The 26214-nt window shown below is 33.2% G+C and overlaps 4 protein-coding genes and 2 long non-coding RNA genes across 7 annotated transcripts; all 6 read right to left on the bottom strand.

Moving 5' to 3' along the window:
* Nucleotides 1-2521: 2521 nt before the first annotated feature.
* Nucleotides 2522-4801, bottom strand: LOC105796444 (uncharacterized). The gene has a single exon (XM_052628981.1). The coding sequence runs from the start codon at nt 4424-4426 to the stop codon at nt 2924-2926; it is 1503 nt and encodes a 500-aa protein (XP_052484941.1). The 5' UTR covers nt 4427-4801; the 3' UTR covers nt 2522-2923.
* A 3151-nt stretch (nt 4802-7952) lies between these two features.
* On the bottom strand, nt 7953-10343 carry LOC105795587 (uncharacterized). 2 transcript variants are annotated; one of them, XM_052627913.1, is made up of 2 exons: nt 8946-10343; nt 7953-8723 (listed from the first exon to the last, which is right to left on the bottom strand). In XM_052627913.1, the coding sequence occupies exons 1-2, from the start codon at nt 10172-10174 to the stop codon at nt 8129-8131; spliced, it is 1824 nt and encodes a 607-aa protein (XP_052483873.1). In that variant the 5' UTR covers nt 10175-10343; the 3' UTR covers nt 7953-8128. The 2 variants fall into 2 exon arrangements, with proteins under 2 accessions (XP_052483873.1, XP_052483874.1); XM_052627914.1 differs by having other exon boundaries at nt 8580-8723; nt 8923-10343.
* Nucleotides 10344-12522: 2179 nt separating this feature from the next.
* LOC128039702 (uncharacterized) lies at nt 12523-13494 on the bottom strand. Its single transcript, XR_008194174.1, has 2 exons — nt 13185-13494; nt 12523-12852 (listed from the first exon to the last, which is right to left on the bottom strand). It is a non-coding gene; the product is annotated as an uncharacterized LOC128039702 (long non-coding RNA).
* A 1864-nt stretch (nt 13495-15358) lies between these two features.
* LOC105796443 (uncharacterized) lies at nt 15359-17884 on the bottom strand. Its single transcript, XM_012626160.2, has one exon. The coding sequence runs from the start codon at nt 17673-17675 to the stop codon at nt 15642-15644; it is 2034 nt and encodes a 677-aa protein (XP_012481614.1). The 5' UTR covers nt 17676-17884; the 3' UTR covers nt 15359-15641.
* A 717-nt stretch (nt 17885-18601) lies between these two features.
* Nucleotides 18602-19528, bottom strand: LOC128039701 (uncharacterized). Its single transcript, XR_008194173.1, has 2 exons — nt 19243-19528; nt 18602-18908 (listed from the first exon to the last, which is right to left on the bottom strand). It is a non-coding gene; the product is annotated as an uncharacterized LOC128039701 (long non-coding RNA).
* A 3544-nt stretch (nt 19529-23072) lies between these two features.
* LOC128039700 (uncharacterized) lies at nt 23073-25896 on the bottom strand. Its single transcript, XM_052627912.1, has 2 exons — nt 25693-25896; nt 23073-24940 (listed from the first exon to the last, which is right to left on the bottom strand). The coding sequence occupies exon 2, from the start codon at nt 24815-24817 to the stop codon at nt 23369-23371; it is 1449 nt and encodes a 482-aa protein (XP_052483872.1). The 5' UTR covers nt 24818-24940; nt 25693-25896; the 3' UTR covers nt 23073-23368.
* Between the last annotated feature and the right edge of the window lie 318 nt (nt 25897-26214).

Here is a 26214-nt window from a genome sequence, read left to right as displayed (position 1 = left end):
GGATTTACCATACAATCTCGATTAACTTTAACATATTATCACTAAATGATAATTCAATCGTAAGACATATTCATTAATATAATTGATTCTCAATATTATTAAAATTTAGAATATTTTGAAAATGAAAGTGTTGGAACTTTGCAAAATATATATGTTTCAATAGTTGCAAATGAAAATTATCATTAATCGATAGTTATATCACTTGATTATTAATTAAGATTTATCACTTTTCATAGTGATAAGTTATATCTCTTAAATTCTAAAAGTTAGCCAATTAATTAGTTATATCTATTGAAGAGATTGTCTATCTAAAAGATATCTATTGTATAATTACGTATATATGAAAAAACAGATAACTCTTATAAATAGTAGTGAAATTTAATTTGCATTACATCTCAAATTGAGAAACAAAAGTTCTTTATATTCTTGGTCCATGATCTATTATTCTTATAAAGAAGTTGATAATTTTGTTATACATTGATTAGTATTTAGTGCAAAATATAAACAACAATTGGGTTTTATTATATAGTTGAGGTTTATTTTCATGTAACTCTTTTGCATGCCAAATTATGAGTTGGAGCGAGTAAAACCTTAAAAAAAAAGTGAAACAATTATACAACTCAAAACTTTTGGTTAATTCTCATTGGTTTATGTTTCCCAAGCACCAACAATTTCTAGGTTTGGTTGTTTTGAATTGTTTCTCCATTGGTTTTTAGAGATCTTGAATTGTTTTGGATGATTATTTGTTGAATGGTATCAGCATTAGAGTTGCTAACCTTGTGGTTAGATTGGTATTGCCTTATTACTTGGCATATCTTGCAAGGGAGTCGATCGCTATTGAATTGCAAAACTAGAGGATGTTGTCTATGGCACATATGACTCATCTCGAGAGGCGGTTCAGCACATCTTTTATGTAAATTAAATTTACGATCAAGATAAAATTATGTATATTTTGTTAATGGTTGCCAACATCCAAAGGAGTTAACAACATGTTTAAGTTCTTCATCATCATTTTTAGTGGAAATTAATGGATCTTGAAGGGCAACATGCTCAATCTTTTTCAAATTATTTTCGGAAATATCAAGTATAAATAAACCACATTTAATATTCAAGTCCAAATTGCAAGAGCACTGATAAACAAATTCATTACCGCCTTTATCGCAAAAATCACAAATGTACCTCGATCAATAAGCTGGATTCTTAATAAGAAGACTATCATGCATAAGATCAAGTGGATGGTCGCGATGAAAAGGGTGATTAAGCTTCAAAGGTGCAGCAGCACATATCTTGTGAAGGTAAAATCCACAGTTTTCCGCACAGCTAAAACCCGAAGCAGACACCTTCTCCCCACACTTGGAGCAGTCAGCTACTCCACTTTGATTGTCGATCGGCTGCTTTTCATTCAAAAGAAGTAGAAGTGGATGTTGACGCCCATAATTCTCTGTTGGAACAATGGCAGCAGCAAAACAGATTTGCAAAGCAGAAAACCAATGGAAATTGAAGCAAAAGATTAGGAAACAGCAAGAGAGATTGAACACTCAGAAATTGTAACTGAACCACTTGAATTTTTCATTCAAAATTTGAAAATATATTGGAGTTACAAATTTGACACAATGACAGTTACCTAATGACATAACTGCTCCCACTTAAGCTAAACTAATACTAACTTAAACAAAATACAAAAGCTAAGCTGGCATACCAGCTTTTACATCAAGATCACATCACAAACTTAATCCTATCAACTTTGTAAGTAGGTTAGAATTGAACTAAACAAAATTACATGGGAACAAAGTGACCAAAATGGATTGCTTCATTCAGTTCGATTTCAGTCTTGCGCACCAAGCAAAGTTGCTGACCTCGATGGCTGCATGCTGCTGGTTTCATGTTGCATTGCAGGCCAACTCTCAACATTCTCTGGCTCCACCATTTCTCCTTCCTCACTGTCACTTCCCCCAAACAATAGAACTTTAAAAGAACGAATATAAATAAAGGAAAAGTTGATTTTGGGAGGAAAGCTTCAAAGAAAAAGTAAGATTACAAGTGCAGAAAGATAATGATTCAAGAACTGGTAGAGGCAGAGGCTCACTTATAGTAAACAGAGGTCAACTCCGTTAGCTAGTCAACGCTTTTTCTTATCTTTTTCGTAAAGCTCTGCCTGCTTCACTCATGCTGTCATAAAAGAGTAGGTTAGGATATTGATGCCATATCCATATAATTGATATTTAGAGCTAAACCATCCACAACAAATACATAATCAATCAAATGCTTAAATGTAATTTAAACGTGAATCTAATAATGAGAGAAAAATAATCTAAAAAAAAGTTGGAGTTTTCAAATAAACTTGTATAAAGAAACAAAGAGCTATTAAGCATCAAGCGACAACCTTATTATCATAGTCTTGATGTTAAGTACAATCACATTGTCCAATTACAAGAAATTTTAAAATCAACAATCAAACACCAATGAAAATCTCATCAGTTTTGGCTTCAAATTATTACATTAAAACTTCAAAGTCAGAAAAACCAAATTATTATGACAACAACAACTAGCATTACAAGTAACAAGACAAAGATCAAACTCTATTCTTCAGTCTTGAGTTTTCCTATAAATGAAGTGGTAGATCTCAAATATGATTAGATCTAAATTACTACATTGGCCAACCGATCAGACACTGTAGTTTTCTAGGTGCTGCACAATTCCAGTGGACAATATATTTGCACTCGGACTTTGAGCATTCAAGAGCCAAATCTTCACAAGGCTTGCCGCATTTATCACAATCAGGATAGTAATATTTCTTCTTCACAATGGTGAGTGGGTGTGGATGATCTGTTTCTTCAAAGATGCTCCCGAGTTTAAGGAATGTATATTTTCCAAGAACACAATTAACATGAACAGAAGTATTGCATATTGCGCAATGATAAAACTAACGATTTGGATCTCGACTTTCTTCACAGATATCGCAATAATGACTTTCTGAATAATTGTTATCATCATGATCAGTGAGTGAAAGAAGATGCTCATCACATTTGTGTTGAGTCGTAATTGGAAGTGAAAAACATCCAAGATGTAGCACAAAATTGCAATCCTTACAACAAAATGCCCGCCATGAAAAACAACTACAAGCATTGCACTTCCCTTTGTACTCTCTGTAGAAACGGAGGGGGTGTTCATGTTTCAAACATGTTCGAGCACCAGGAGTAAGAGCAATCACACACCTGAGACATGTCCTACTCTCACATTCACTACATTCATAAGCAAAGGCATTAGATTTATGAAAACACATTTCACATTGAAAAACTTTATCTGAAATGAGGATGTGTGGTTGTTTGCAATATGTATGATGCCAAACACGCTTCATCCTGAGTAACTCAGCACAAGCTTTATGAAGAAAAAAATCACATTCCGAACAATAGTAAAATGGATCTGAGATTGGTAACATACACCCATCACAACTGTTTTCATACCCTCCAACGGAAGCACTTAGCATTAGATTGTGCATATGCTTGAAGTGTTTTATTTTTGTAGCTTCTTTGGCATCATTCCACTCCAAAACGGTGATGGAACTTTCATTGGATATCTCATCTTCATCTTCGCGTGAAGGTACAGAATATGAATATTTATCCTCTGTCACACAACGGGCATGGAATGTAATATTACAATGTGAACAACAATAACAGCCGAGCTCTGGATTGACCTTATCATGACAAATATCGCAGTCTGAATTACTAAAATCTCGTGGAAGAAAGTATTTGTGATAAATGCGATGATCATGCCACTTGCTAATGATGATACATGGCAATGAAATGCACTCTTTATGGACTATAATGTTGCATGTACAACAAATGTAGGCAGCGTAATTTCCTTCGACACCGCATGCATCACAAATGAAGGGTAGTCGTCTTAGAAACAGAGTGAATGGATGCGGATGGCTTTTATCTTCAATAATGGGTGATGGTGATACGCATTCAATGTGGATAGCAATCTTACAAGGAGAACAACCATAAACAAATTCTCTTCGCCTTGTTACTAGGCATATCTTGCAAGAGAGCCGTTCGCTATTAAATTGTAGAACAAGAGGATGCTCGCGATGCAACATATGATTCAATTTGAAAGGAAGCTTAGCGCATTTCTCATGTAAATTAAATCCACAGTCAGGAGAAAAGTGTTTATACTTTGTTAATGGTTCCCTACATCCAAAGCACTTGCTAACACCTTCAAGTTCTTCATCACCATTTTCAGTGGAAATCAATGGATCTTGAAGGGGAACATGCTCAAGCTCTTTCAAATTCTTTTCAGCAATATTAAATGTAAACAAAGCACATTTAATATGAAAGTCCAATCCGCAAGAGCAGTGATAAACAAACTTATTTATCCCCTTCATCACAAAAATCACAAATGTAGTCTCCAGCAGATGAATAAGGTGCATTTTGCATAAGACGAAGAGGATGATCGTGATGAAAAGGATGATTAAGCTCCAAAGGTGCCTCGGCACATACCTTGTGAAGGTAAAACCCGCAGTGCTCCGCACAGCAAAAACATGGAGCAGACACCTCCTCCCCGCACCTCGAGCAGTCAACTACCCCACTGCCATAGTTGATCAGCTGCTCTTGATTCAACATAAGAAGCAGGGGATGTTGGTGCCCATAATTGTTTGACTCCTCCATATCTCCTTCCTCTCTTATCTCTTAAGATGGAATACAAATGAAGGAAAAACTTGATTTTGAGAGCAAAGTTTCAATGGAATGATTCAAGAACCAATAAAGTATTTGATATAAAATAGAGTGATTCAAAAACCTCTTTTTGCGAGATTGATTGATATTATATTTATGGTTTTTTATAAATCCAAGGAAAAAAAACAATTGTCTATTTATTTAATATATAAAAGGATGAACTTCAAAATTGTATACACTAAACGACAAGTATGCCATTAATAATTTTTAAAACTTATTATTATCTTCAGCAATTTTTCTTAACACTAGCCTGTTGAGTCCTATCACTGTGGGTTGTCGTTAATGGGAATCGCTTCACGCAGAGCCAGTGTTCCAATGAGTCGGCCCCATTTTTAGTCTCCATAAAAACTATTAAATATTAGTGAGTACTAAAATATAAAAATAGGATCAAAATTTTACTTCATTCAATGTGAATGGTAATAAAAATAAATAAAAGTAGCTAATGGTTTATTTTATAAAAAATAAAGAATTATATATTAATTAGGAGTTAATTATTAATAATATTAAAATTTTAATGTTAATAATATAATATATTTTGAATTTATGTATAGCGATGTATTATAAAATAATGGTTTAAGGGTGGAAATGTAAAAGTGTTCAATTTAAAAAAACAATTAAGTTTAATATTTGAACTGTAAAATTTAGTAAAAGAATCCATTGACATTGACTATTAATTTTAATGGTCAATATGATATGACGATTAAGTTTAATCTTTTAAGAACTCAGGAGCTTGACTCTAATAAAACTCATGAAAAGAGATTATAGACACGTGGTCATAATAGTATCCTTAGATATTATGAATTGACTAGTGTTGAACCATTATATGGGATTTGTTCAGTTAATTAAATACAATAGTTGGTTTAAAGTAGAATTTATCATGCAATCTCGATTAACTTTAACATGTTTTCACTAAATGATGACTCAATCGTAAGACACATTCATTAATATAATTGATTCTCAATATTATTAAAACTTAGAATATTTTGAAAATGAAAGTGTTGGAACTTTGCAAAATATATATGTTTCAATAGTTGCAAATGAAAATTATCATTAACCGACAATTATATCATTTGATTATTAATCAAAATTTATCACTTTTCATAGTGATAAGTTATATCTCTTAAATCCTAAAAGTTAGCCAATTAATTAGTTATATTTATTGAAGAGATTGTCTATCTAAAAGATATCTATTGTATAATTACGTATCTATAAAAAAAACATGATAACTCTTATAAATAGTAGTGAAATTTAATTTGCATTACACCTCGAAATTGGAAAACAAAAGTTCTTTATATTCTTGGTCCATCATCTATTATTCTTTAAAGAAGTCGATAATTTTGTTATACATTGATTAGTATTTAGTGCATTGTTTTAGTTATTGCAAAATATAAACAACCATTGAGTTTTATTATATTGTTGAGGTTTATTTTCGTGTAACTCTTTTACATGTCAAATTATAAGTTGGGGCGAATAAAACTTTAAAAAAAGTGAAACGATTATACAACTCAAAACTTTTTGGTTAATTCTCGTTGGTTTATGTTTCCCAAGCACCAACAATTTCTAGGTTTAGTTGTTTTGAATTGTTTCTCCATTGGTTTTTAGAGATCTTGAATTGTTTGGGAAGATTATTGGTTGAATGGTATCACCATTAGAGTTGCTAACCTTGTGGTTAGATTGGTATTGCCTTTATTACTTGGCATATCTTGCAAGGGAGTCGATTGCTATTGAATTGCAAAACCAGAGGGTGTTGTCTATGGCACATATGACTCATCTCGAGAGGCGGTTCAGCACATTTTTTATGTAAATTAAATTTAAGATCAAGATTAAATTATGTATATTTTGTTAATGGTTGCCAACATCCAAAGCAGTTAACAACATGTTTAAGTTCTTCATCATCATTTTTAGTGGAAATTAATGGATCTTGAAGGGCAACATGCTCAATCTCTTTCAAATTATTTTCGGAAATATCAAGTATAAATAAACCCCATTTAATATTCAAGTCCAAATTGCAAGAGCACTGATAAACAAATTCATTACCGTCTTTATCGCAAAAATCACAAATGTACCTCGATCAATACGCTGGATTCTTAATAAGAAGACTATGATGCATAAGATCAAGTGGATGGTCGCGATGAAAAGGGTGATTAAGCTTCAAAGGTGCATCAGCACATATCTTGTGAAGGTAAAACCCACAGTTTTCCGCACAGCTCAAACATGAAGCAGACACCTTCTCCCCACACTTGGGAGCAGTCAGCTACTCCACTTTGATTGTTGATCAGCTGCTCTTCATTCAACAGAAGTAGCAGTGGATGTTGATTCCCATAATTCTCTTGCTCCACCATTTCTCCTTCCTCACTGTCACTTCCCCCAAACAATAGAACCTTAAAAGAACGAATATAAATAAAGGAAAAGTTGATTTTGGGAGGAAAGTTTCAATGAAAAAGTAAGATTACAAGTGCAGAAAGATAATGATTCAAGAACTGGGAGAGGCAGAGGCTCACTTATAGTAAACAGAGGTCAACTCAGCTAGTCAACGCTTTTTCTTATCTTTTTCGTAAAGCTCTGCCTGCTTCACTCATGCTGTCATAAAAGAGTAGGTTAGGATATTGATGCCATATCCATATAATTGATATTTAGAGCAAAACCATCCACAACAAATACATAATCAAATGCTAAATGTAATTTAAATGTGGATCTAAGAATGAGAGAAAAAATAATCCCAGAAAAAGTTGAGTTTTCAATAATCTTATATTAAGCATCAAGCAACAACCTTATTATCGTAGTCCTCGTGTAAGTAAAATCACATTGTCTAATTACAAGAAATTCTAAATTCAACAATCAAACACCAAAGCAAACCTCAAAAGTTTTGGCTTCAGATTATTGCATTAAAACTTTAAAGTCAAAAAAACCAATTACTATGACAATAACAACTAGCATTAAAAGGCAAAGATCAAACTTTGTTCTTCAGTCTTGAGTTTTCCTACAAATATAGTGGTAGGTTTCAAATATGATTAGGTCTAAATTGCTACATGGACCAATCCCAGAAAAGTTGTAGAGAACTGAGTGCTACACAATTCCAGTGAATAATATATTTGCATTGACTTCAAGCATTCAAGAGCTAAATCTTCACAAGGCTTACCGCATTTATCACAATCAGGATATTAAGTACAATCACATTGTCCAATTACAAGAAATTTTAAAATCAACAATCAAACACCAATGTAAATCTCATCAGTTTTGGCTTCAAATTATTATATTAAAACTTAAAAGTCAGAAAAACCAAATTATTATGACAACAAGCATTACAAGTAACAAGACAAAGATCACACTCTGTTCTTCAATCTTGAGTTTTCCTATAAATGAAGCGGTAGGTTTCAAATATGATTAGGTCTAAATTACTACATGGGCCAATAGATCACACACTGTAGAAAATTAGGTGCTGCACAATTCCAGTGGACAATATATTTGCACTCTGACTTTGAGCATTCAAGAGCCAAATCTTCACAAGGCTTGCCGCATTTATCACAATCAGGATAGTAATACTCTTTCTTCACAATGGTGAGTGGGTGTGGATGATCTTTTTCTTCATAGATGCTCTTGAGTTTGAGAAATGGATATTTTCCAAGAACACAACCAACATGAGCAGAAGTATCGCATATTGCACAATGATAAAACCAACTATTTGAATCTCGACTTTTTTCACAGATATCGCAATAATGACTTTCTGAATAATTGTTATCATCATGATCAGTGAGTGAAAGAAGATGCTCATCACATTTGTGTTGAGCCATAATTGGAAGTGAAAAACATCCAAGATGTAGCACAAAATTGCAATCCTTACAACAAAATGCCCGCCATGAATAACGACTACAAGCATTGCACTTCCCTTCGTACTGTCTGTAGAAACGGAGGGGGTGTTCATGTTTCAAACATGTTCGAGCACCAGGAGTAAGAGCAATCACACATCTGAGACATGTCCTACTCTCACATTCACTACATTCATAAGCAAAGGCATTAGTTATATGAAAACACATTTCACACCGAAAAACTTCATCTGAAATGAGGATGTGTGGTTGTTTGCAATATGTATGATGCCAAACACGCTTCATCCTGAGTAACTCAGCACAAGCTTTATGAAGAAAAAAATCACATTCCAAACAATAGTAAAATGGATCTGAGATTGGTAACATACACCCATCACAACTGTTTTCATACCCTCCAACGGAAGCACTTAGCATTAGATTGTGCATATGCTTGAAGTGTTTTATTTTTGTAGCTTCTTTGGCATCATTCCACTCCAAAACGGTGATGGAACTTTCATTGGATATCTCCTCTTCATCTTCGCGTGAAGGTACAGAATATGAATATTTATCCTCTGTCACACAACGGGCATGGAATGTAATATTACAATGTGAACAACAATAACAGCCGAGCTCTGGATTGACCTCACCATGACAAATATCGCAGTCTGAATTTCTAAAATCTAGTGGAAGAAAGTATTTGTGATAAATGCGATGATCATGCCACTTGCTAATGATGATACATGGCAATGAAATGCACTCTTTATGGACTATAATGTTGCATGTACAACAAATGTAGGCAGCGTAATTTCCTTCGACACCGCATGCATCACAAATGAAGGGTAGTCGTCTTGGAAACAGAGTGAATGGATGCAGATGGCTTTTATCTTCAATAATGGGTGATGGTGATGCACATTCAATGTGGATAGCAATCTTACAAGGAGAACAACCATAAACGAATCCTCTTCGCCTTGTTACTAGGCATATCTTGCAAGAGAGCCATTCGATATTAAATTGTAGAACAAGAGGATGCTCGCGATGCAACATATGATTCAATTTGAAAGGAAGCGTAGCGCATTTCTCATGTAAATTAAACCCATAGTCAGGAGAAAAGTGTGTATACTTTGCTAATGGTTCCCTACATCCAAAGCACTTGCTAACATCTTCAAGTTCATCACCATTTTCAGTGGAAACCAATGGATCTTGAAGGGGAACATGCTCAAGCTCTTTCAAATTCTTTTCAGCAATATTAAATGTAAACAAAGCACATTTAATATGAAAGTCCAATCCGCAAGAGCAGTGATAAACAAACTTATTATCCTCTTTATCACAAAAATCACAAGCGTAGTATCCACCAGATGAATAAGGTGCATTTTGCATAAGAAGAAGAGGATGATCGTGATGAAAAGGATGATTAAGCTCCAAAGGTGCCTCGGCACATACCTTGTGAAGGTAAAACCCGCAGTGCTCCGCACAGCAAAAACATGGAGCAGACACCTCCTCCCCGCACCTCGAGCAGTCAGCTACCCCACTGCCATAGTTGATCTGCTGCTCTTGATTCAACATAAGAAGCAGGGGATGTTGGTGTCCATAATTGTTTGACTCCTCCTTATCTCCTTCCTCTTGTGTCTCTTCCCCAAGCATTTTCCAAGTAATGCAACCTTAAGATGAAATATAAATAAAGGAAAAACTTGATGTTGAGAACAAAGTTTCAATGGAAAAACACAAGACCAGAAGTACATAAAGACAAACAATGATTCAAGAACTTGATATAAAATAGAGTGAGGCACTGGCAGACGATCGGTTAAAGTAAACAGAGAGGTCAACTAAGTAGTCAATGCTTTATCCTCACACATGCTTTGATTTGATGCTACTTTTCTTAACGGGTCGCTATCAGTCTTTTGCTCATGTGTTTCCACTAGCCTCTTTTTGCGGGATTGATTGATATTATATTTATGGTTTTTTTTAGAAATCTCAGAAATTATTTAAATATGTAGGGATAAATATTAAAATTAAATATAAATTATAGTTTAATGTGTAATTATATATTTTTTTAATTTTGTGTAATTTTATATATAAAATTTTGATTTATTTAATTCTTGTAAATTATTAATATAATTATTGATATAATATTATTTTCTGTTTATATATTGTATTCATAAATAATTATATTTATCTAATATAAAAATAAATTAATATATTTATTTCTTTTAATGTGTATAATTAAATTAAAATTAAAATTTTGAGTATACAAGATAATACTCTTGAATGACATTTTTTATGTATTAATTACATATTTATTTTACGTATGGTCCTACTAATTTAAGCTATTTATGGTTTTTTATCTTATAAGGACTAAATTGAAGGCAAAAAGAAATTTAGGGGTAAAAAGCATGAATTTGATGATAAAGTGGGTCAGGATGCAAAATAGGAAAGAAGTGGTGTCAAAAATGCAAAGTGTGGAAGACTTGGGGGCAACAATTTAAAAAAAAATATTCTATAAACACAAAACTCTATTTAAATTTTAAAATAATTAAAATTGTTATTAAGATTATTATTTAGATATAATTTTAGCTTTTACTTTTATTTATCTTTCAGAATTTGGATAGGAATACATTCTGAATACTATAAATTGGGGATGTAGTGACACAAATTTCACTCATCTTTTCTGTAAAAGCTTTCTCTCCTAAGAAGCTCTAGCTTTTGTTCCTTTTTTTAATTCAATAAAATTCCATTTTTCATTAAGTTTATTTCTCTTTCTACCAAAAAGCATAAGTCACTAAACTCATCTAGCCAAAAGTTGTCGATATTCCCCAAAAAGGTTCAAGAGGCTTAGAATCCACACATAGCATTCTCAACTAGTATTCATTGCCTCTTCACATTACGGGATTGACACTTCCATCCATGTCTTTCCAAAAGTGGTCTTTTCATCTTGTGCAAAGGCGGTTGCTTTGTATGTTTTAGAAAGGTTGCACAGTCGGTTCGTTAGCCTACTGCGTTAGCGGTTGTCGAGCCTAAGAGACAAAATGGGGTCACATTTGCCATTGAGAAGTGATGATCTAGTGTAAGACTTTCCCACAAAAGTGACGATTGGCTAGAGTTAGGTTTCTCTAAATCATAAGTCTAAAATCTAAGTGGAGCTGGTGGTTGTAGGCGTCCTCTTCCACTATAATTGGTTTATTCTGTTCAAGAAGGATCACTTAAAAGCCTAGGATTGAACCTAAAGAGGATTAAGATAATCAAAGGCTGGAATCCCTCCATCAAAAACTCTATTTTCTCAACTCTATTTATTTTTACAATTTCAATTTTAATTTCAATTTACGCAATCTCAATTCAATCAAACTTTTAATTCTTTTTTTTATTTTTTTTTCCAGGTACACTGTTTTTCTTGAGCATGACTTTGCCTCGGATCTCGAGAATAAGAATCTGTACAAATCCAACCCCTGAAGATTTGATCCTACTTCTCTTATACTATTATTTTTGTTATTTTATAGGGATATGATATTTTTGGTGCTCTCAACGACGCATCAATACTTTTGAACCAGAATTAGAGTTTCACGTGTATAATTATATCAAATTAAAGTTCATACATATAATTGTATATTATATCAAAGTTTATGTATAATTTTAAAATTTATTCCTTTTATTTAATATCAACTTTAAAATTATAAACATTCAACTATATATATACTTTCAATAAATTTTAAAATTAATTATTCAAATTGTAATTATACTCTTAATATTTTTAAAAATAAATATTCAAATTATAATTGATTTTATTAATATTAAATTAAAATATAAATTAATTTATTGGGTTGTATTATTTTCTTAAATTTATTTATTAATGTTTATTAAGCAATTTTATTTCAACCAACTTTGCAAAGACCTTATTCCTTCACTCCTCTTCAGCCGGCCTCATTTTTCGGGCGGATTAGATAGACAGTGTGATGTAGCACGTTTAGTTTACTTTTGTCTGACGCTTTTCTCAATAGTTATATGATGGTGATTGTAGTAGGCCATTTTTGCCCAGCCCATAAACCAGATAAAATAAACAATGTCCAGATTACAAACAACAACAAACCCGAATGGCCCAAACCACTTTTAACCTAAACTACCCAAACACTAGCCCGACACCTAACCCCAACCCAAATCACCTAGCCCCAGACTTGCCTAAACATCAGAAACCCTAGGCGTTCAGAGCGCCGCAGCCCCAACTCCTCCACGCATACCCAGCCTCTGCCCTCGCGCGTGCGCCACCGCCAGGGACCACGCCTTCACACGAGCCGCGCCACGTCCCAGCTGCCCCTCGTACGCCCGTACACCTGCAAAAGACACAACGAACGCAAGAAAGCAGAAAACGACAGCAAAAATAGCATAAAATAAAAGGAATAAAAAAGGGATTCGATGGGGGATTTTTCTTTTTGTTTTCTGTAAAATCCGGCTATATATAAAAAGCCAATCATTTTGTATTGAGGAGGGGAGAGGCATATTGTAAAAACAAAAAAAAGAAGACATACTGAATACAAAAGAACACGAAAGGTTTTCTTTTTTCCATTTTTTCTGTTTTCCGATTCTTTTTCTTTCTTTTTGTTTACCATTAGAATATATGAGCAGATAGATAAAGTAAAAGAGGAGAGAAGGGTGAGGAGCGTACCTTGCCGACGAATCCTTGCTCTCTCCGTCGTCATCGGAGCCTGGGCAGGGGTTCAGAGATCCTTTGGAAGGATTGATGAATAGAGCGGCGAAAAAGGGGGAAGCCTCAGTTTTATTTTTTCATTTCTGCTAGAATGTTAGGTTAGGTTTTTTTTTTTTTTTGTTTTAACGGTGAAGCTTGAAACGCCATCGTTTGTAGCTAATGTGATAGCTTCGAAACGGCGCTGTTTAACCCCAACAACCCGTGTGCCCGGCCCGCCTGGGGGGGATCCGCGTGTTTTCCCTTTTGGGGATATTTGTGCAGATGGTCCTCCCGCTTTTGTAGCGCGTTCAAATCAATTTTTTTATTTTTAATTTTCGCCCTTTAATTTGATGTCCGCTTCGTTTCGGTCCACGCCATAACGCTGCGTTTTGGAGAGTGGGAAATATTACCTTTTTAGTCCCCCCATGTCATTCGCGCTTTGTAGTTCGGACCTTCCCTTTTATTTATTTTAGTTTTTTTCTTGAATTTCGGCTTAGTGTCAATTTAATCCTCAGTTTCATTATTATTACTAATTTTGTTTAGTTTATTATCTTTACTATCGTTATTATTAGTTTTATTATTTATATGTTTATTTATCTACGTACATGTATTATAATTTTGTTATTTATATTATTACTTTAAGTATTATTATATTAATGGTTAATTTCATTACGTATTTTTAATGTAGTGTTATTTTATATAATAAATAAAATAGTATTAACACTTTGGGTTTATTATACATTCGTTTCAAAAATTATTATGTATTATTGTTTAATCATCATCATGTATACGTGCATATATATATTATTTAATGTATTGTGACTTATTCTTTATATAATATTTACTTTAAAACTTATTTGGACACTATTATTTTATGTAGCATTTATTTTAATCATATTTTAATTCATTTCAAATTTTCATTTATATATTATTTATCTTAAATATAATTTCTTTTTATATATTTTTAGTTATTTCAAAACTCGTACATTTGGTCCGTATTTGCCTTAATTGACTCGTTTTCTTTTAGTTTCGAATGTAGATGGTGATATTAGCATAATGTACAATAGAGATTATTGTTGCTATGTTTGTTAGTATTAATTTATTATTTGTTCATTATTCTTTGATATGTGTTTGAATTATATATTATCTTTTACGTCATACATCACTTTTCAATCATATCATATTTGTAAAAATCGTGTTTTATTAAAGCGCTACAATCACTCTATTTCATAATTTTCAAAAAGCCTTGTTCTCATAGTTCTCGAGAATTGTGCCCTAACTTACTGGGCTTCAATTTCTCTGATGAACTTAGATAACCGAGCATCCTTCTTAATCAAAACACATAAGTAAAAAGCTCATTCTCGGGAATTCGACACGTTGTGTCCTAACGTATTGGATATGACACGTTATTTTCTCGAGACGAGGATTTTAAAAATAAAGGCGATGTTTGATATTTAGGAATTTTGTGAAATCGAACCCTAACTTATTGGGTTTTGATTTTCTCATTTGACCCAGATAATCGGACATACTCCTCAAAATGCATAGGCTTTAAAGGACGAGAGATAAACTTAATTTTGAGGATTTAAAAGGTTGCACTCTAACTTACTGAGTGTGACAATTTATTTCTTTGAAATAAGTGAGTCTCATCGCCTAATTCAATTTATTCAAGTTAAGAGGATCGTATTTTAAAATTTTTTCAAAAATTTCGAGATTAAGACATTAAACAATCGATTCGGTACCAATTTTGGGCGTTACGAGGGTGTTAACCCTTCCTCGTACGTAACCGACTCCCGGACCTATTTTCTTAAATCTCGCAAACCTAAAATTTATTTTTAATGGTAAACCGATCACACCTTAATAAAAGATCGGTGGCGACTCCCATTTCCCTATTTCTATTTTCAAAATCGATACCCATTTTTCAAGTAAAAAATGGTTTCGACAGTGATTATTGATGAGAATGAGTTCCCATCCTAGAAAAAGACAAGTAAAGAAATTACATGCAAGGTTGTGATATAAGAGAGAGAAATAAAGTAATCCTTCAATTTTACTAGGAACTATAGTAATTTCAATTTATCAAATACTAAACCTAATTTGAATGTGCAGTACAAGAGATAATAATTTTAGAAAAAGTTGTATTTTCAAGAAAACTTAAATAAAGAAACAAAGAGAAGCATCCAGCAACACCTTTATTGTTGTAGGTACAACCACACTCCCATATTACAAGAAATTCTAAAATCAACAATCACACATCAATGCAAATCACACAAGTTTCAACTTAAGATTATTACATGACATTTCTTTAAAACTTAAAAGGTCAGAAAAACCAAATTACAATGACATCAACAACTAACATCACAAGAATCAAACCCAGTTCTCTGCTCTTTAGTTTACCCACAAATGAAGTGGTAGGTTTCAAATATGATTACATCTGAATTGTTACATGCGCCACCACAGAAAACACCGTAGAGTGTAGTGTACTACACAATCCAAGTGGACAATATATTTACACTCCAACTTTGAGCACTCAAGAGACAAATCTTCACAAGGCTTACCGCATTTATTACAATCAAGGTAGTAATACTTCTTCTTCACGATAGTGAGTGGGTGTGGATGATCTGTTTCTTCAAATATGCTCCCAAGTTTGAGGAATGGATATTTTCCAAGAACACAATTAACATGAACAGAAGTATCGCATATTGCACAATGATAAAACCAACGATTTGTATCTCGACTTTCTTCACAAATATCGCAATAATGACTTTCTAAATATTTGTTATCATTATGAGCAGTGAGTGAAAGAAGATGCTCATCACATTTGTGATGAGCTGTAATTGGAAGTGAAAAACATCCAAAATGTAGCACAAAATTGCAATCCTTACAACAAAATGCTCCCAATGTAAGATTACCACAAGCATCACAGCGCCCATGGTAATCTTTGTAGAAAAAGAGGGGGTGCTCATGTCTCAAAGATGTTCGAGCACCAGGGGTAAGCGCAATCACACATCTGAGACACCTCTTACTCTCACATTCACTACATTCATAAGCAAAGGTATTACATATGTGCCGACATTTCGCACACTCAAAAACTTTGTCTGAAATAAGGGCAAGAGGTTCTCGGCACAACTCATGCCAAACATTCTTCATCTTAGGTAACTCGGCACACGCTTTATGAAGAAAAAAAACACATTCTGAACAGTAGTAAAATGGATCCGAGATTGGCAACATACACCCGTCGCAATTATTTTCGTATCCTCCATCAAAGGGACCTAACATTAGATTATGCATATGCTTGAAATGCTTTATTTTTGTAGCTTCTCCAGCATCGTTGCTCTCAATAACAATGATGGAACTTTCATTGGGCATCTCATCTTCATTTTCTAGTGAAACTATTGAATATGAGCGTTTATCCTCTGTCACACAACGCACATGGAATGTAATATTGCAATGTGAACAACAATAACTACCATGCTCTGGATCGACTTCATCATGACAAATCATGCAGTCTGAACTTGTAAATTCATCCGGAAAGAAATATATGTGAAAAAGGCGATGATCATGCCACTTGCTTTTGATGATGCGCGGCAATGAAGTGCACTTTTTATGAACCATAATGTTGCATGTACAACATATGTAGGAAGCATAACTTCCTTCCATACCACATGCATCACAAATGAATGACGATCTCCTTGTAAACAAACTGAAAGGATGTTCATGGCTTTTATCTTCAACAACAAGATCTAAAGATGCTGATACACATTCAATGTGAACAGCAAACTTACAGGGTGAACAACCATAAACAAATCCTATACGCCTGCGATCTGTTTCTCGATTGGTTTCTCTGCATATCTTGCAAGAGAGCCGTTTGCTATTAAATTGTAGAGCAAGAGGATGCTTGCGATGGCACTCATGATTCAGTTTGAAAGGAAGCTTAGCGCATTTCTCATGGAAATTAAATCCACAGTCAGGAGAAAAGTGTGTATACTTTGCTAATGGTTCCCAACATCCAAAGCACTTACTAACATCTCCAAGTTCTTCATCACCGTTTTCAGTGGAAATCAAAGGATGTTGAAGGGCAACATGGTCAAGCTCTTTCAAATTATTCTCAGCAATATTAAATGTAAACAAAGCACATTTAATATGAAAGTCCAATCCGCAAGAGCAGTGATAAACAAACTTACTACCGTCTTGATCGCAAAAATTGCAAATGTACAGTCCAGATGAATAAGGGGCATTTTGCATAAGAAGAAGAGGATGATGAGTATGAAAAGGATGATTAAGCTCCAAAGGTGCCTCGGCACATACCTTGTGAACATAAAACCCACAGCGCTCCGCACAGCAAAAACATGGAGCAGACACCTTCTCCCCACACCTGGAGCAATGAGTTACACCACTTTGATTGTGGATCAGCTGGTCTTGATTCAAGATAAGAAGCAGGGGATGTTGGTGGCCATAATTGTTAGACTCCTCCATTTCTCCTTCCCCAAGCAATATAAATAAAGGAAAAGCTCGACTCTGGGAGCAAAGTTTGAATGGGAAAACAAGATTACAAGTGAAGAAAGATAAAGTTTGAATGCTTTTATTCAAGATTGCACATGCTGTTCATGGTGGGTTGATTTGATATTTAAGCAATTAATGAGTTGTCGGGAAAGGTTTGGCCATCTTTTAACACAAGATAGACAGTGGAGGGTTAGCAGGGACCGTGTATTTTTAAAATGAAAAATTGTTTATTTTTAAAATTTTAAATTAATAATAAATTTTTATTTTTATTTTTCTTTAAAATAATAATAATTTAATTTAATTTTTTAAAAATTATAAAAATAAAATTTTAAATTGAAATTTACCCTCTAAAAGATTTTCTAACTTCACACTAGTTTGTTTTTTATTTTTTCTTTTTAAGTAAAAGCTAGATACTAATAATATATATATTTTCACTTTTTTTTATTAAACGGGAGGCTAATAAAATCACTTTAAATCTCTCTTTACTATCTGAGATTTTTTTTTGCTGCAAGGATTGTTTTTGTCAAAATATCAAATTGAAAAATTGTTGAGAGTCATGTTTTATATCTAAAGTAATAAATATTTCATGATTTCTTGCCCTGCATACTTTAAAATATATTTAATACATTAAAAATTAAAATAAAAGTTTAAATATATATAATACTTCATGATTTGATTGCTACTTTTCTTAACTGGTCGCTATCAGTTTTTGCCCATGTGTTTCCACTTGCTTTTTTTTTGCGGGATTGATTGATATTATTATATTTATGATTTTTTTAGAAATCCCAGAAATTATTTTTCCCCTTTTATTTTCATATTTAGATTTTTTTATGTATTATAAATTTTAAATGAATTATAATTTAATATGTAATTATATATATGAATTTTGATTTATTCAATTCTTATAAATTATTAAGATAATTATTGATATAATTATGTAGAAGCCTAAATTTGTCGGGCCCAGTGGCTAATAAAACAAAATAAATAAAGGACCACAGTCCATTGAAGCAGGCCTGATATGGCCCAAGTCAGAAAACAAAATACCCAGGCCCAAAAAAATGAAGAAACCCTAGCCCAAAATTAACCCCATTCAGCAGTGAAGCAAACCCTAGGGCGCCGCATGTCTGCAGGCCTTCTCTAGCGCCGCGCCGTCGCACGCCTCCTCGCACGCCACCGACGTTGCTCGCCAATTACCAGCCTTCTGACCTGCAAACAGAGAACAACACACAACAGCAAAGAAAAAGAATACAACAAATAAACAGACAAAATAGGGACAGTAGACAAAGAATAAAAAACAAACAGAAAAGGACAAAAATATAATGATCAACAAGCCCTAGTTCGGCTATAAAGGCCGAAAACGAAACTCCTGTAGATCTTCTTCGGGAAAAAATCGAAATAAAAAAGAGAAAAACATTCTTAAGGTGATATTGCGTTCTTAGATCTAACATATTTTTTGTTCATTTTGTTTTTTATTTAGTTATTGTTTTTTTTATTTTTTCTTATTTTACTGAAATAAAAACAACAAAAACCCAAAAGTTACCTGAGCGCCACGGTCTCTTCGCCGGAGCCCTGATCTCTGTCGTCGGAGACGAGTTGAAACGAGGGACGAGGACGGCTTCTTTTTCTTTTTTTCATTTTCTTCTTGCCTATTTCGGTGGTAAAGGGCAGAAGCCCTTTGTTCTGCATGACGCTGGCCATCATCCTCCGTAGCGTTGCTAGGGAAGAACGGAGGATGGCGGCGGGGTTCCCATGCTGGGTTTCGAACCCTAGCAGAGAAAAGGAACCCCTTTTCTTCTTTTTTTGTGTTGTTCTTTGAAAAAAATGAAACCTACAAAAAAATTCTGGCTTTTAAAGAAATATGAAACGGCGCCGTTTAGCCCTCTTCAGGATCCGCGCGCGACCCGACCCAATAGCCAGGATCCGCGTGCTTTGTTCGGAGGGGCTAATTGCATGTCCAGCCCCTCCGCTTTTGCAACATAGTGTAATCGGATTTTTATTTATTTTGATTTGGGCCGTAAGATTTGCTGCTCGTTTCATTTTAGTCCATTGAAACGCAGCACAGGAGGGTAATGGGATATTTTTCCGATTAATCCCTTATTTATTTTGCGCATTTAAAATTGGCCCCTTTATTTATCGTTTTTCATTCGAATCTATCCTGCTAATTTAATTTAAGTTGCAATTAAGCCCTTTCTCTTAATTCTTATTTGTTTATTTAGTTATTTGTCTGTTTATTTACATCTTTATTTAAGATTTTGATTATACATGTATATACACGTTTTATAGTATACATACGCACATATTTTATGTTATATATTTGTACGTACACATGTGTTTTATATTTTATAACTCCTATATATATATATATATACATATATAATATATTCCTTTTGTATATACTTTATAATCTTAAAAATAAGTATACCTATATACATTTTATAATGTACATATGAACATACTTACATTTTTTATTTTATATTATACTTACAGATTTTTTATTAATATATATACATATTTATATATATTTTATACTCTATAATTTATATGCATTTCTTATTTTCATATATATTATATACATACGTATTTATATTTTATAATTTTAAAATATACATGCATACGTATATATGTTCTCAGACGCACATATTTTGTCAATTCTAAATATGTAGATTTTTTTGCTTTATCATTCTTGATTAACGAGAAGAGCACCCTTCCTTAAATTTTTAAGTGGTTTTAAAAGAATTATGTTTTTGAATTTCTTTCCGAATTTTTAAATTTTCGACATTAAGATATTAATCAATGATTAGTTACCAATTTTGGGCATAACGAGGGTGCTAATCCTTCCTCGCATGTAACTTACTACCAAACCTGTTTTTCTTGAATTCCGTAGATCAAAATTATTGTTTTAATAAAATCAAAACGTTTTATCAAAACAATTGAATTGCAAGGTAATCCGATCAAACCTCAAAAAAAGTCAATAGGACTCCCATTTTTTATTTTCAAAATAAAAGTCGACTCTATTTTTGTTTTCAAAAAGTGGTTTCAACATGTTTTTTTATAGATTTAGGGTTCCAATTCAGTTGTTTTTCTTAATTTTGTTTTGCAGATTCTCAAACATTGTTATCTCATGCTTTGTCTCAATGCTTGTAAGGTAATTAAAAACATATTGTTCTCCAATTTTAGCTTTTACTTGCATCTTGCTTATTTTTAGGGTTATTTCTAGTATATACCTGCTTATTAGGGATTTTAGCCTTTGCAAATAAGAGAGAACAGTAACTGTAAAAATCTTTGCTTTGATGATGGCAGTAAGCTGATTGCTTGTTTCTAAAGTCTTTCACTTAGCTTGTTGAATCTTTTTTCAATTCTTTAGTTGATTTCAACGAAGGGTTTTATTACGAGCTAGCTAGAGATAGTCGAAACCATTCGGTGCAAGCCATGGCTCTCCATAAGAGCATTTGGTTGAATCCTTTTTTAAAATGGATTAAATATTTATCACTAGCTTTTGGATTGATGGAATCTGGTCAAACTCATTGAGGTGTGTATAAACAATGAGTCATTATAAGTTCCAATTTGCATTTTGCTCTTCTTTTAATTTCATTGTTCATTATTTAAGTTCAATGGTAGTTTCTGTGAATAAATTCCCCTGTGAGTTCTTGAAAGATAGAATTATGTGCCAACAAGTAGCATCCCTAGTAAACTTCCAGTAGCTTTATTGTTGCTTTTTACTTGCTTTATAACAAAGTTGTTGTTCTTTGTAGAATTGCAATGCAGATGCCCTGTCATCTTTACTAAAAGAAATTCTTTTCATTGTTCATTACATTTTGTTTTTGCCTAAGGGTGGGTTTAGATGGGCGATTGGGTACAGTGTGGTGCGTTTAGCTTACTTTTTGTCTCACGTTACAGTGTTGCTACAGTATCTAATCTCACTGCCACCGCTGTTTTTACACTAACTGCAGGTAAACGCACCGCCAATTCAAACTCACCCTAAGTTTCTAAGTAGTTCTGCTAATATCCAATCTCATTTACTAATGATTAGTTAAGACAGTTTTTTATATTTCTCTACTTAATTTTCTTGTTGGGGATCAACCCTTGTAAACAACGAATAAGAAAAGTGGAGAAGAACGAGGGAAAAACCACGGGCAAAGGAGGTATTAACTTCTCACTAGATGAGTAAATAAACGAGAGTACAATATGGAGAAAATATACTTGAAAGTACTAAACGTACAATCTCAAACTCCAAAAGCAAAATCGTAACTTGGGAACAAAATTTTCTTTATAGTTACCATGAAACTCTTACAAAAAATTCATATGCGACTACATTTTGTCGCCCTCAAAGAAAAATCTTAGTTGATTGGCATGTCAAAACAGGGATACAATGATCCTTTAAATAAGCTTAAATTGGAGTTCTAATCAGACTAAAATATCTCTGAAATAATCAAAGTCCAACTAGGGGAAACTGTCCTGCTTGTAGTCTAATACGCAACTGCATAACTTGGAAAAATCTTCGTGACATTGTGACGTCCCATGCATGCTCGTCACGACGTCATTGCCACGTTTGTTTGAGGTTTCATTGCGTCGTTGCAACGTCACCTCTATTTTACTTTTTCTTTAATAAATTATCAATCATATTCCTAAATACCTACAAAAACATCTAATAAATACAAGTCACACCTACGCATCCTCAAATCTATTAGTTACAATTTTATTCATCCTGTAGCCACTAAATTTTGTAGTGTATACCATAGCCTATTCTTTTAAATACAAAGTTTGTCATTAATGTATGCCAACTATAATTAAAGATTATTTCATTATCAGCTTTGAAAAGTTTAATTGAACTCATTACTTCTCGAAAATAATATTAATTACAATTTTACAATACATAGCATGTCACTTAATGTTATCTAAAAGAAAGCACAATATGGTCCATCAATTAAAAAAATGGTATCCACATCTTATTGACACAATTCCAATAATTTTCCAGCAAGGATAAATATAACAATGTTTTTAAATGATTAGTGGTGGAGTGAGAAACAAATAATTTAGAGATTGGAATTAAATTATATATTTTACGATAATAAAATATAATTTCATCAATTTAATAAATTATATTTTTATAAATTTTAAAAGATTAAATCAAATTTTTATTGTTATAAAGGGGTTAAAGTTTAATTTTACTATTACTAATTTAAAATTTTATAAATTATAAAGAATATAAATGAAAAATTTTCCTTTGTTACTTTTGGCTCCTTCACTGTAAATGATTAATAATGGTCCATATGTTAAGAAATTTGTATTTGATCTATCGGTAATCTATTATTTCAACATTAAAGTTTATTAATAAAATCCAAAACCAATTATTTTTTGGTCAAGTGTTACATCCCAAAAAACATAAAAACATCATATATTATTTCTGCCTGTGAGAAATATAATGCCACAGAGCTATGCAGGTAGTACATATTGTAAGAAAACAACATGCATGCTTCCATGATGGAAACATGATTTTATTTTATGCAACACGCATTGACACACCAAACGACATATAGATATAGTAAGAAGCGACATGCATGCTTCCATGAAGGAAACATGAATTTATTTTATGCGCGCACACACACAATCTTTCACCGTAAATCTCAGCATATGACCCCGTGGAATTTTGCATATATGGCTCTGCCTCACTCCAGCGCCTCTTCTTTGGCCTCAAAGTTGGTGCTGTAGTAATTAGAACCCGTGTAAGTGCCACCTTGAATTTCATTTGTGACACTGGTCCCATCATAAAGAGTGTCCCTCTGCATGTATGTGAAGGGAACATCACACATACCTTTTGTCGCGATTATGCAAACGATCACCTTAGTCCTTGGAGGCACAGTAACTTTGTACACAACGTCCACAACAGTGGTCGTTGTATTGGTCTCTCCCCAGTCGATTCCTGTTTGAACTTCACCCGATAATTCAACCTTCCCCTCAAAAATGAGTGGAATATTGAAATCCATTGTGGCTTTCGTACCTAGTTTCAGTGAAAATGAATTCTTCCAATTAGTAGTCTTGATATCAGTATATGAAAGCTTCACATCCAAAGTGGCGGGTTCATTGGAAAAGTTAGAAGCTGAATTCTTGGCTACAATGAGGACTATTTCACCGTAAACCCTGGAGTTACCAAGATGATATTTGACACCATAAATTTCCCTTGACAAAACAGGCTCTTCCACTATTAGTCGAGCTTCTTTTGTAAGAGAATAGGTCGCTGCATTAAGGCAATCCGATTTTCCTTCAGTTGTAAGGCTCTTGCAAAAAGCATTGTTGCCTAAGTTGATAAGACCTATGGTCTTATTGTCAGATCTGACGGGGCGAAACACGGTGTCCGTGTTCTTGCTACTACTGTCGTTAGAATCCGCCCAGATCCAATTTGGACTACGCCTCCAGAACTTGTCAGTGCAGACAGGTTTGATGCGGACGTAACCATCATCAGTAGGAAAAATCTCCAATGCCACAGTTGAATCACCAATGTCATCACTTGAGAATTGCATATACGGGAGGTCCCATTCAACACGACGAAGACACAGATACTTATTATTATATCCTTTGAAGGCTACGAACCTAGGTAGAATCAATAACGAGTTCCAATCGATAAATTTGAAGATATCAAAGCCATTTTGATCATGCGTCGTGTAGAATGAATACATGCCGCGAGTATATTTTTCACTATCCCATCGCCAACAACATAAATAGCAGCCTGATTGGACATGCATGATGCGGACCGTATTCATGGCATGGTCTACAGAGGTAACTTTGAACAATGTGCATGACTCCTTGGATTGATCGTCCTCCTTCTTGTCGGCGGTTGCTGTAACCCAATAGCCCCCAGAGATAGAAAGAATTTGCTTTCGTTCCCAATATTTGTTGTTTTGACAACTTCTTATATGCACAAAGTCATTTGAGGCAGAAAACTCAATTTCGAACTTTGCATATGGGCTCGCAGCTTGAGGTTCCATGAACCTGAGATACCCATCATGGTCTCCACCTTCATGAATATAGCCTAAGTAATCAATCTTGTCGACGGGCTGGAGGACGATAAAGTTGGGCAATGCCAACCTCATTTTTGCTATCATTTCTGAATAAGGCATCTCTATCAAGCTAGTAATTTGCTCTTTGGATGTGTTTCAATGTTGTGCTTGCTTACCACAACCCACTTGGCTAGCTATATATATCCATTACCCAGTCGGTCGTAACCTGGGTTTAGGGGAAACCTGATATATTGCAAGTTAAAATGAACAACATTATTTTATTTTTCATTTTTAATTTATTTTCATAAACAGATTTTTTATAAAAAAAATTTCAAAAATACGTTTTATAAATAAAAATAAAAATTATTTTCAAATATTGAAACATCTTTAATAACTATTTTCCATTTTTCCCTATAATTTAAATATGAGAAATAAAATAAAAATTTACATTTATAAAAGTACCGGACTTAATATTTGATTTTTTTTTTTGCATGAGTTTAAATCAAGGTCAATTCATTTAAAGTTAAAAAAAAATCCTAATCTTCATCATTTTCACTCTTACAAAGTATTTTTAGTGAAAACAATAAAATCGAAAATATTTTCTATTTCCATTTTTTAAAAATAAATTTTATTTTTATTTTTGAAAATTGAAAACACATTTGATAGTTAGAAATAAAATTTTATTTTGATAATTATTTTTATTTTTCTATAATTAAAATATTCATTTTATACTATACACATTTGTTACTAAATATTTATAAGTTGTAAGATATAATTATTATTAAATACTAATATAAAATATTTTAATAAAATACTAAGCTAGGGTAAGTGTATAACGATTGCTCCCTATTCGAGAGGTAAATTATAAAGTGTCCTATGTCAAGACCATCTAGGTGGTTCCCCAACGGGTTGCATGTTGAACTCGTAAAGGGGCAGAACTGTCGAAATACCAAAAGTTAACTATTGTGCATGCTGAAGACACCTTCTCCTCATACCTGGAGCAATGGTCGTGATTCAAGATAAGAAGCAGGGGATGTTGGTGGCCATAATTGTTAGACTCCTCCATTTCTCCTTCCCCAAGCAATATAAATAAAGGAAAAGCTCGACTCTGGGAGCAAAGTTTGAATGGGAAAACAAGATTACAAGTGAAGAAAGAAAATGATTGAGGAAGTGGGAGAGCATTTGATATTTAGAGGCAGAGGTGAACTAAATTAGCTAGTCAATGCTTTTCATATTGGGTTGATTTGATATTTATGAGATTTATTTAAATAAATTTTCCTTAGACTTTCAGCCTTCAGTTATTGTAAGCACAACAAGAACTTTAAACAACTCTACCCAACTTTAAGCTAACACATGCAAGAGCAATTAATGAGTTGTCGGCAGTGGAGTATCAGGGGGTTAGCAAGCCACCTAAATTAATAATGATAAAATTATATTTTTATTTTTCTTTATAATAATAAAAATTTGATTTAATTTTTTTAAAATAATAAAAATAAAATTTTAAATTTTAAATTTAA

This window comes from Gossypium raimondii, chromosome 3 (assembly GCF_025698545.1).
Source record: "Gossypium raimondii isolate GPD5lz chromosome 3, ASM2569854v1, whole genome shotgun sequence".
In the NCBI taxonomy this organism is placed as follows: Eukaryota; Viridiplantae; Streptophyta; class Magnoliopsida; order Malvales; family Malvaceae; genus Gossypium; species Gossypium raimondii.
This window is presented reverse-complemented; position numbering and strand designations above follow the sequence as displayed.